This window comes from Aquarana catesbeiana, linkage group LG05, assembly GCF_042186555.1.
Source record: "Aquarana catesbeiana isolate 2022-GZ linkage group LG05, ASM4218655v1, whole genome shotgun sequence".
Taxonomy (NCBI): domain Eukaryota; kingdom Metazoa; phylum Chordata; class Amphibia; order Anura; family Ranidae; genus Aquarana; species Aquarana catesbeiana.
The window spans coordinates 64,758,729-64,771,448 of record NC_133328.1 but is presented as its reverse complement, the minus strand read 5'-3'; the positions used below and the strand labels follow the sequence as shown (position 1 = coordinate 64,771,448).

Here is a 12,720-nt window from a genome sequence, read left to right as displayed (position 1 = left end):
AGAGTAGGGATACAATAGTGACCAGTGGGCAGAGTTGCCGACATCAATAAAAGCCGACTGCCTGAACCCAGAAGTGATAGCTGGCTTCCAATGGCTGAGAAGTCCAAGATGGCACCGTGTGACCCAGGCTGCTCCACCTGATCAAACGTCAGCCGATGGGCATGACGTTTAAAGCCCAACTACAGACAAAAAAAATAATACCCTTTGCAGTGGGGCTGTACTCGCACTGCAAAGGTTAATTGCTCGTTTATGTCAAGGGGAACAATTAAAGGCAATATATTCTGCTCGTCCCTGCAGGTTCTGCACCTCTCCATGCTTTTGCAGTCTAGGGTCCTGATGGCATCAAGACCAGAGCATGGTCTGTTTTATACCCGGCTCCTTCAATCTTTCAATCGAAGGATGTTGGGCAGGAGGGGGCCAAAGTGGGCCACCCATGAAGTGAGTTTCAGTCAGTTTATCTGGAACTGAATGCAATTCGATTAGTGTATGGTCAGCTTATCTCTCTTAAAAGATCTGAATTTGATATTTATCCTGACCAGTATATTAGGTGTGTCAAATATTGTGTTGCTTATAATAGAAAAAAGGGTTTTCTACCCAAAGATTTTGCACAGAATGGAAAAAGTGTTGATGCTCAATTGCTCATCTTCTCTACAAGAATGGGCCAAATTGAATCATGACAATTTTTTGTTCCTCAGACTTTAAACCACTTTCATCTGGTCTCACTTTATTACACAAAGTTACTGTTTTGTCTATATACTTCTTTTCTTAAATCCTTTTCCCCTCCAAACCTTATTATGTTATGTATCCTTAGATTAAATGTAGGAGTATGTGGAAAATATATATAATTGGGATTCTTTGTTCAAATGACAAAATCATATTATGGAAGCAGGGCACGCACTGAATATAAGTCTATGGTGTTTTTTTTTTTGTTTTTTTTTAATTAAGCTAAAATTTAGATTGGGAGAGCAGATATCTACATAAAAACTAGGACTGCAAAATCTTTAGAAAAAGTGATTCATGCCAATTTTGGCTTACAAAATGTAAGCCAATTCTTTTTTTTTTTTTTTTTTTTTTTTTTTTTTAATAGGACCCTTGCCAGGTTGTTATTGCGGTCACTGTCCCCACTGGGCTAATTCAACCTCTTTATTTGTCCTAGTGACCATTTAAGAACCAATTTATTTCTTTGCGTTCATGTCTTTACGTTTTTTTAACACATGTGCTGTAAAGCTCATTTACATGCCTTGCATTAAAATGTATATAAAAAGCAAAGATGGAATTTTAAAGGTGCCAACACAAGTAAATAGAAAAATTTTAATTTTATTGTAAACATTGAAAAATAGTAACAATTTCATATAAAAACATCAAGGAATATCCATACGGCTTTTACAGTGAAGTTGCAGTAACTTCATCTCTACATGTTTCGCCAGTCTATGGCTTAATCAGGAGACTTTACAAATACTGCATACAAAATCACTAAAGGTTCAAAAACAATATGCTAATCAAAACAGACACAAAAATACAGCCAACACTTAAAGTACTTGTACATATATGTATTAAGCAGTGCACTAACTGCAATAAGAAATATTCAGAAACATGGTGCACATATTCATAGGTCATCTGGGGGGCTTCCTCACCTGCCTTATAGCACAATAGTTTAAACTCACACTATAAATTGGATATTAGGATATTTCATGGAGATATCAGTGAGCCATGGGAGAATATGGGTCATAAAACTGCCTGCCTAGGAGGGGAAGTAAATAATGAATAATAGCTGAATAACCAAATATAAACAAGCCAGCAAAGCTTATGGATAATACCTACCACTACTGTGGAAAAATAGGAACCCACACAGATAGGCAAAATGGGATCATTAAAGTGTTACCAAACCCAGGAGTGTGCATTCACTATATCTATTCTCCCACATTACACAGAACATGGAAATGCAATTATTTTAGTAAATATAAACTGCTAAATACCTTTTCTCATCAGCAGTATAAAGGAGTCTTGTGGCTTCTATCAGTTCCTAGTAAAGCTTGTAGGAGAAGTTTTCAAACTGCACTGAGCGGTCCTATTGGGATCCAGGATCCCTGACCCTCTGCCTGGACAGTGCTGATTGGCCCGTGTGCTGATCACATACACCCTCCCAAGAAAAAAAAAAAACCTCTCTAGCAATACACACCAAACTGAGCATGTGCAGCCTGACTACAAAGGCTCTGTACTATCCAGTCATGTTCTGGAGTCAGTGGAAGAATTGGAGGATCTGTGCACACAGGATCAAACAGCTTTTTTTACACAATGCAGAGGATTAACCCTCTTAGGTTCCACAGTGAATATAACAAGCATGCTTTACTGCATATACACACTGATTTTACTGTTGTAGGTTTAGTAACACTTTTAAAATCACATATCTTTAGTTGTAAAGCAATGTGAAATCAGGCCACACAGTGACTAACAAAGAAATGACACAGCTGAAATACAAAAAAACACAACACGCTCGGGTATATAAAATACCCAGCTTACATGTACCAGTAAGTTTACTCAAGGATATTCATATCACATATAGCTCTCACCATGTCAGTGTAACAAGGTAGGACTCCAAATCCTTCCTGGGGCAAGGCCACGGTAGTAAACCGCCACATACAAGGCCCCTATATCTCCCCCTCTCTCTGGTGTCCAGTGGCAATGGTAGAGATGCGGACGCCTAAAAAATGCCATTGCACATGAGCGACCCACCCGCCGTACATGACATCCAACATGATCCTCTTTTTTTTTTTTTTTTTTTTATAAAGCTATTCACTATAGTGCATTCTCATGCACTGCAACACAGGTGCTTTGCTTTACTGCATTTGGGTGTTATTTAAATGTAATGCCACTGCAAAGCAGTAGTGCATGTTACATGTGTTCCCATGCATTGTCATGACTCAGGAGTCTTATGCCCCGTACACTCAATCGGACTTTCCGACAACAAAACCGTGGAATTTTGTTTGAAGGTTGTTGGCTCCAACTTCTCTTGTATACACACGGTCACACAAATGTTGGCCAACAATTATGAACGCGGTAACACGGTGACGTACAAGACGTACGACCAGACTGAGAAAAAGGAAGTTCAATAGCCAGTGCGGCTCCTTCTGCTTGATTCCGAGCATGCGTGAACTTTTGTGCGTCCCACTTGTGTACACATGATAGGACTTTCCGACAACAAAGTTTTGTTGGCGGAAAATTTGGGAACCTGCTAGCCAACATTTGTTGTCGGAAAGTCCAACAACAAATGTTCGATGGAGCATACACACAGTCGGACTTTCAGCCAACAAGTTCACATCTAACATTTGTTGTCGGAAAATCCGATCGTGTGTACGGGGCATAAGTGATCAGCAAAAGTAAATCCTCAATTTTGGGTTGGTCCCACAACATAAAACCGTAAAATAGTTGCATTTTTTTCTGGTGACCACTCTCGAAGAGGGGATTTCTCCTACTTTGTAGAGATTTCATTTTATTTCATGTTTTGTCTTCAGGACAGAAAATGAATAGAAAACTTGAGGAAAAAAAAGATAACTTTTCAATGGGACACAGATGGCCAAATAAAGAAAAACTGACTAGTTTTAAGCCTTCAGTACTCTATTCAAAATAGACAGACGTTTTGGCTTTATACTTTTAGGTGCTGAAAATGTGATATTGCAGCATATTTAGATTAATAATATACGGTAGTATTCTTCAGAGACAGTCAAAATATTGTAAATTAATATATAGTTTTAGGAGGCCCATAGCAGGAAGTGAAACCTTCTTCAGGCAATGTCTGGCTTCTTTTAATTTAAAGCAGTAAATTAGCCATTAACCATATTCAGTTCCACCCAATAATGATTCTTCCACATGAACAATAATGCCCCGTACACACGGTCGGATTTTCCGACGGAAAATGTGTGATAGGACCTTGTTGTCGGAAATTCCGACCGTGTGTAGGCTCCATCACACATTTTCCATCGGTTTTTCCGACACACAAAGTTTGAGAGCAGGATATAAAATTTTCCGACAACAAAATCCGTTGTCGGAAATTCGGATCGTGTGTACACAAATCCGACGGACAAAGTGCCACGCATGCTCAGAATAAATAAAGAGATGAAAGCTATTGGCCACTGCCCCGTTTATAGTCCCGACGTACGTGTTTTACGTCACCGCGTTTAGAACGATCGGATTTTCCGACAAGTTTGAGCCAACATCCGTCGGAAAAAATCCTAGGATTTTGTTGTCGGAATGTCCAAACAAAGTCCGACCACACGTACAGGGCATTAGTTCCTTCGCTACAAGGGGCCATATTGTGTCATTTAGTGTACAGGTACTGCAACTGTGTCATAAGAGTTCATTCTCTACTAACCCTCTCTCTTGTTCCTTTGTAGGCCTTGCTTTCAGTACATGACACAGTAGCTCAGAAGAGCTATGACCCGGTCCTTCCTCCCATGCCAGAAGACATTGATGATGATGAAGATTCTGTGAAAATTATTCGGCTTGTGAAGAACAGAGAACCTCTGGTGAGATATGCTAACTTTCTGCATTTTATTGTAAAGCTCATTCCTCCAAGTGTGAGAAAGACTCATGGTCTGTGCTGCCCTCTTCAACCAGGTTCTTCTTTTCATTTTCAATCCTGTCCTGGAAAATAGATGAAGTTGGAACATTGAGGCTGGGTTCACACTTAATTCGGATGAGGCTCAAAGCAGGGGTCCGGTGCGTTACTGTTCTCCATTTCAGGTCTGAATTTTTGCCTGAATTTGGACCTAAAACAGACCCAAAGATGCACAGGTCCCCTGTGCAATCTGCTGCACAGCCGCCCCCCCCCCATCGGAGATGTGTGAACCCAGCCTGAATCTGTTACTATGAATCAGTTTGTTAAAAAGAAATTGCAAATTTGTGTATATGTATGCATGTATATACACAGATATAAACCACCATCAGACCCTCTAGGCGTTGAGATCCAATCCCCCGACCCCTGTCCAGACCTCTTGCCAGCATGGCACATACAGAGCACAGTGAGTTTATCTCAGACTTCTCTTCAGGCTCTTTGTCATGGGACTTTGTCACATGAATGGAAACGGGAAGTGGGGATAGATTTCAGAACTGGCATTATTGCATTGGGTGGCTTAAGAGGGCCTCAGGAATTAGTGTAACCCTTTTGATGCCAGACCATTTAATAACTAAAATGTGCATTTTTGAAAATAACCACCAAAAGCATTACATTTTTTTAGATTTAAGTAAAAAATACATTATAATCATTTTTATAATCCCCTTTTTTGTAAAATAGAAAAGATGAGACTGTGTTGAGTAAATCGATATCAAACAAATCAGACCTCAAAATTGCGCGTGCCCACAAAACAGAGACTGCTTAAAATTTCACATAAAATTTTGCATAGATGACACTTTAAAAACCTCTATAGCTTATCAGTTTAAAGTTAACTGTTCATATTGGTCTTAGAATTATTCCTCCACATCTGATGTGTGCGGCAGTGCCTTACATGTGTTGCACAATCAGCATTTACGTACATGTGTTCTAGGCGTGCAGATTTTAGGTATGTGTGTACATATGGACTCCTTAACTTTTATTTATTTTTTACAAGTGGTTGAGAACCTCAGACATGAAATATTAACAAAGAATATCATTCTGTAGAGCGTACTTACACTTAATGCTTTGAGTTGAGATTCATTTCTGTCTGCTGCTTCATTGCTCTGCTATCTGAATGAGTCACTTCTGACAAGTTTTCCTGACATGAAACGGTAAAAAGGTGACAGGGGTGGAATCTCAAGCACACAGCCTGTGGCTGACATCCTCAGCTCTGTTTCTGTGTGCTGTGTGAAGTGGGGTGTGTCCCTTGCTTCCAACAAACCAGCTCTCAGCTCTCCTCACTGAGTGTAACTTCAGCTCCCCGCCCCCTGCTTTCTGAAAGTGCAAACAAGCTGTATAAATTCTGCACTTTGGATGGATGAAGAGAAGACTGTAGAAAAACAAATACAACTTATGTAGGAGGATTTGTTTAATCTCTGTGTATCACCTGAGGCCAGTCACTTCACTGGGTATATATAAGGATTTACAACTTTCCTGACGGGGCTTATAAGCGCAATGTGATAGCATTGTGCTTGTGACATATCCTCTTTATAGAGAGAATTAGGGATCTACTAGACCCCTGATATCTCCCCTGCCCTAGTAATTTGAGTACAGACTCTACTTGATCTGCTGTTTACCTGGCCACAGCCTGCCATAATCTGACAGCTGTGAACCCAGAATTGCTCAGAGCAGAGCCCTTCCAGGTTCACATTACAGAGGGAATATCAGGTGTTGGATCTCTCCTCCAGGAACACTGCTCACCATCCTGACTATTTTGTTTATGGACCCGCACTCTGCCACCCATAGAAGTGATCAGCAGGCTGTACAGCCATCCTGATTACTTGTAGTTAGGAGGTGACTGATAATAATGATTTAAAACATTTGCAGTCGTGAGTTTGTTTTGCCAAAGACTTAGTTTAATTCCATGACGTGTGGTACATGTGATAATGGCATTGTGATTTATGATAATTGGCTGGACTTAGCCTTACTTACCCTTACCCTTACTTACTTACCCTTCTGTAAACTGACCACGGTGTATCATGGCTTCTGAGACCAGACACCGTGGTCCGTTTACGTACCTCTGTTTACACCCCTCCTGCTGCTCTCATAACACTAACCTGTATACACCATCAGCACTTCCTCCTATTGCAGTGTCCCCCTCTGTGAATTATTTCTAAATTTAAAGGTAAATACTTCATTTAAGAGCTGAGATTGCGATCACATGACCAGCCAGCTCACTCCTCCCCCCCCCCCCCAGGCTGACATCAGAAGAGGAATCTCAGCCCCGCCCGCTGCATCTCTCAGAGGAGAAAAGGAGAAAGCTGGCCAGTTATGCGATCGCAATCTCGGCAGTGAAATTAGGTATTTGCAGCATTTATTTTTATAAATCCCACACAGACGGGGACACTACAATAGGAGGCAGTGCTGATGGTGTATACGGGGTAGAGTGGCTTAACAACCACACTAACTCCAACGTTTATGATTTCAATTCCAGACAATATTGTGTAACTATAACTTTTATTGTGTCTGTTGTTATCTAGTCAGGGTTTAGCATAAACCTTTTTTTTTTTTAGATTTCCCACCATAGTTTTTCTCACCCACACACCTACCAGGAGAGCTGATTTGCTGTATGCATAATGTTACCCCAAAACAACAGCACTGGGTGCATGCACTTAGGCCCCTTTCACATGAAGGGTCCGATCAGGTCCGCCTGTCAGTTCTTCAAGCGGACCTGATCGGACAGTCCATTCATCCCTATGAACCGGTGTGTATAAACTGACTTGTGTCCATCCCCTTCCGTCTAGGTGGATCAGATCGCAGGGCGGTTAGGTGTAAATATACAGCGGAGTCCATTTACTCTCGACTGTTTATAGAGAAGATCGTGCTCTGTCCATGTCTGCTCTGCATATACTTAGCAGACACAGACCTGTCACTCGCCTGCTCTGCTCTGATCAGCAGGGGATGAGCGGACAGATCCCCAGTTGATCAAAAATGGAGTCGTCGCAGCCCCCCCCCAGATGTGAAAGGCAACTTGTCACTACAGGGTTCAAACTAAACCTTGGTGTAATAGAAGATGTTGTATACTTACTTTTCCAATGGCTCATATCTTCAAACCCTACCGCTTTTCTGATCTCCGGCCACTGCAGGTATCTAGGCTTTTTGGGGATGCTGAATACCTGCAATCCCATTCCCTCTCCCAAATCCCTGTTGGTTATTGATGCTGTCCATCACATTAAAACCAGTGGAGAGTTGCAGAAGGCGGTGGGTCAGTTCTCAACATTCAGAGGAAAAGTCAAGCCTTGCCTTTTTGAGTTTCCCAGGTTTTGAAGGTCTTACCAATCTGAGAAGTTATATGAATGTGGACAACTGCATGTCATTGATAACTCCAGCTCAGGTGATTTTATGTCCTGACGGGTTTACTGTTACGCACTCCTATTACCCCTTTGTTTGTCCATTCTTTGCAACTTTAATGAAAGTGTTTTTCTGGTCCATCCGCCCTATTACCTCCCCTCCTGTATGATGTATCATGTCACATAAACACAAGGTACATAGATTTATTGTCCTACTGTAACTCACTTGTATTATTTAGTTAACAGAGTCATAAAATGAAGTGTCCGTGTCCTGTTTGTATTCCATTCAGCTGCATGATTGATAATGGTTATTGTAAAAACCTTTAGAATGCCTGCTGAGCAGAGTAGGTGTATTGTGCCGCAATATCTAGGACCAAAGCCTGCTCAGCCCTGGATAGTCATCAGCAGAAAGATGATAGCTGCTCGGGGATATCTGGAAAATGCGAAGAGAAAAAATCAGGAGTATGATGATATTCTCCGTGTGAACACATTTCCGCTCTCTAGTACTTGGCCTCCCAGTGCTTCTCTCCATCTGCCTTCCAGCCAGGAAGGTGTTAAAGGAGAACCCCGGTCTTGTGAATAAGCAGCATACTGCTTCAAAGCATAGATGACAAGTAACACTTAACATGCACATGACGGTAACCTACCTGCCCTTCTGGTTTTGTAGGAAAACCTATTACTTGAACATAAGAAATACTAAGCAAGTTACATGGTCTTAGTCCTGGATAAAAAAAACACTCTTCATGCTTCTGCATGCTTTTCCTGTTGTTGATGTGAGCTGCACTGTACGTGACTGACAAGTACTATAATTAGATTAGTCTGATCTCCAGTAGCATTTCTGTGCACATAGCTGCTTCTGTGTACAGTAGTGGCTGCCAAACCAGCAAAGTTTGAAAAACAGGAGGTCCAAAATGGCAAAGGCAACTGAAAAAGCATCAAGAGGGGAAAATTAAGGCAATTATTATAAGTGTGGAAATAAAGAGTGCACAGAAATATGTGACAGATAGAAAAATGTAAAACTTGCTCGTGAAATAAATATGACTTGGAACAGATTGAATGCTCAGTTTAAAATGTATGTCAGGGCAAAGTAAAAAACATATTCAGTACATCTCTGTAATACATGCTTGTTACCTCATGTTTTAACCTTTTAAAAGTACTGCAAACACAGAAAAATACCAGTTGAATTGTGTAGAAATCCAGTATGCTCCCTCCTGACTTCTTGTCTGATCTAACAACACATTGCCTCTGCTGAGCATGAATCCAATGCACCATGAGCCCTTCCTGATGGACTACAGAACTACACCTGTCCTCCAACCCTCTCTGTCCCACTCCACACTGATTAAGTCCCACTGCCTACATTGCTTTACAATTGATTTCTTTCACAGTAAACTGTGCTGATGCTTGACTCCGAAGAGTCCGCCCAGACACTGTGTGTGTGTGTGTGTGTGTGGATAAGGACTCTTGGTAGATGTAGTTCTGGGTACATGCCTATGTCAGTAGGAACTGAGCAAAATAAAACCAGAGAAATTTCCAGCTCAACTTACCGACCAGTCTGCGACCAACTTAATTATCCTGTCTAACAGTATGCATTAAAAACAGGGGTTTAGTCTGCACACATTTGCTAACATAAGCGCAAGCTACAGAGCCTCACCAAGGCACCCCGGTTTTTTCTGTAGTCCTAACTCTAAATTTTGTGAGCCTCCACAGTGGAAGCACATGCATTATAATGGATAGGCAGAGGGCAGGTGAACCTGGAGGTAGCCATCCCCTCCTTAAAGGCACAGGGTGCACTGCAAACCCAGCATATAGCACAATGGCAGCAAAGGTGTCCAGTGCATCCCCTCACCAATAGTTTAACAATACAAACAAATGGCCAATGCCCACACCTCATGGATGCAAACAGCTTGGCAGCAGAGGCACCAAATTAGGAGATAGGATTGGAGCCCTCTTTATGGACCTTGCTTTGTGCACTGGTCAGAATCATTTGATGGAGTGGGATTATGGCAATTGTTTGATTTTCAGGGGTTGGGCTTGGCCCCTTAGTTCCCATGAAGGGAACTCTTAGAGTCTTGACCTCAACCTGATAGAACACCTTTGGGATGAATTAGAGTGGAGACTGCGAGCCAGGCCTTCTTGTCCAACATCAGTGCCTTACCTGACAAATGCGCTTCTGGAAGAATGGTCAAACATTCCCATAGACTCTCCTAAACCTTGTGGACAGCCTTCCCAGAAGAGTTGAAACTGTTCTAGCTGCAAAGGCTGGGCCAACTCCTCATTGAACCTTACGGACTAAAACTGGGATGCCATTAAAGTTCATATATGTATAAGATGAAAGTTGCGCTATCTCAATTAGTGAATAAAAGAAATAATCCAAATTCATATACAAGAAAAACTTTGTAATGTAAAAAAACTCAAATATCAAAAATAAAAAACTTCAAGTCCATATATAAAAAGTCCAAATTACATATAAGAGTAGAAAAGTGCATGTGCAGGCAAATATATAGCGGTCTTCAATATCATCGAGATGTGCAAAAGTAAAAAGTGCAGTAATCAAGTGCAGGAAAAAACATCAAATCTTAATGTGTAGTCACACTCTTCCACCATCTGAAATCCACCACAAGTGCCCCAGCCTCTCACCTCAGGTTAAGACTCTAATGGGTCTAAGGTCGCTTCTGGTAAGTAAAAGCCAGGAGGATCCTCTCCAGTCAAAAACGTTTCCTTAGAGTATCAAACACAGCAAGGGTATGCAGCAATGGTATGGATAGGAATAAACAGTGTTCTCCCTCTTTGTTATATAGGTCCTCCCTAAACTCCTCCACTGTCCTCCATATGCAACTCATAGAAGATAAAGGAGATCTCCATAGTGCAGTAATCACGTAAAATATATTTCTTGAAACAACTTACAACTTGAACTTACATTTAAATTTCAAAATTTTCAGCAACGATATATACAAAGGCTTCCGGTCTCGGCGGCGACCGGAAGAAAAACGTCACTCGGCTCCTCCCAACGCATTGTGTCACAGATCACGTGACTTTTTAAAGGGCTGGAGGCGGGTATACGTAACCCGATAGCAGCCATTTGAAGCTTCATCTTAGTAAATACTAGTCATGGCAGTATTCTAGATGAAAGACAATTATTGAATACCTCCAAACATCAATGAAAATCAAAAAAGAGTTAGATAAATAAATAAACCACGATGGTCACAGCTCACCTACGGCGACATCTAGTGGTAACTAGTTAAAAAAAACATATATAATATAATAAAATAATCAAAAATACGATATAAAATTTTTTTAATCAAAATTTACGTTATGCCCAAAGGGCACCAATGATTGGAATACGTGGATCCAACGAGATTCCATTTGGGCATAAAGTAGATGTTTGGAGGTATTCATAATTGTCTTTCATCTAGAATACTGCCATGACTAGTATTTACTTAGTTGAAGCTTCAAATGGCTGCTATTGGATTGCCATGACAATAGGAAGTGTATTTAATTCTGGCTATGTCTACCCGACTCCAGCCCTTGATAAAGTCACGTGATCTGTGACGCCACGCGTCGGGAGGAGCTGGGTGATGTTTTACTTCCGGTTGCGGCCGCGACCGGAAGCCTTTGAATATATCGCTGCTGAAAATTTTAACGTTTAAATGTAAGTTGCTGATTTTAATAAATATATTTTATCTGATTACTGCACTATGGAGATATCCTTTATCTTCTATGAGGTGCATATGGAGGAGAGTGGAGGAGTTTAAAGAGGACGTATATAACACAGAGGGAAAACATTGTTTATTCTTATCCACCACCATTGCCGCATACCCCTGCCGTGTTTGATACTCCAAGGGAATGTTTTTGACTGGAAAGGATACTCGTGGCTTTTATTTACAGAAGCGTCAATAGACCCGTTGGAGTCCTTACCTGAGGTGAGAGGCTGGGGCACACTTGTGGATTTCGTATTGTGGAAGAGAGTGTGACTACACATTAGGATTTGATGTTTTTACCTGCACTTCATTACTGCACTTTTTACTTATGCACGTCTTGATGACATTGAAGATTGCGATATATTTGCCTGCACATGCACTTTTCTACTCTTATATGAAATTTAGATTTTTAATATATTGACTTGAAGTTTTTTATTTTTGATACTTGAGTTTTTTTACATTAAGCATTTTTTCTTGTATATGAATTAGTATTATTTCATTTATTTACTGATTGAGTTAGTGCCACATTCATCTTTTACCTATATACTTATTTGTGGGGACACACATTTTTAATGTTGGTTGCCACCCTTGAATTATTTTGAGTTATATTTGTGGTTTGCGCACTAGTCCTTTATTAAAGTCCATATGCTTGTAAAGTATGTATAGTGTGTGTGCGTATCAGGGTAGCCATCAGAAATTTTTGGGCCCCTTACACAGCTTTAGGCCTGGGCCCCCCCCCCGCGCCTGACCACCAACATTCCCCAGGGCTTGCCCACAGGCCATCCCACCAAATCCGCACACCGACCACCTCACCTGTACGCACTCAGCCCCCCTCAATCCTGTATATATGTCAGCCCCACCCCCCCACCTGCATATATGTCAGCCCCACCCCCCCACACCTGTATATATGCCAGCCCCCCTCACACCTGTTTATGTCAGCCCCCCACACCTGTATATATGCCAGACCCCTCACACCTGTATATATGTCAGCCCCCCCACCTGTATATATATATATATGTCAGCCCCACACATAAATCTGTAAACACTCAAGCCTCTGGCACCTCCCTGTACACAAACAGCCCCC

General features: G+C 41.3%; 1 protein-coding gene across 1 annotated transcript in view; it reads left to right on the top strand.

Annotated features, from left to right (window-relative positions):
• Positions 1 to 12,720, top strand: part of MPP7 (MAGUK p55 scaffold protein 7) — a gene marked incomplete in the record, with an annotated part of 615,576 nt that overhangs the window by 392,654 nt on the left and 210,202 nt on the right. Inside the window, 1 exon segment of the mRNA XM_073629838.1 lies at positions 4,392 to 4,523. Within this exon segment, the coding sequence (XP_073485939.1) occupies positions 4,392 to 4,523 (132 nt within the window).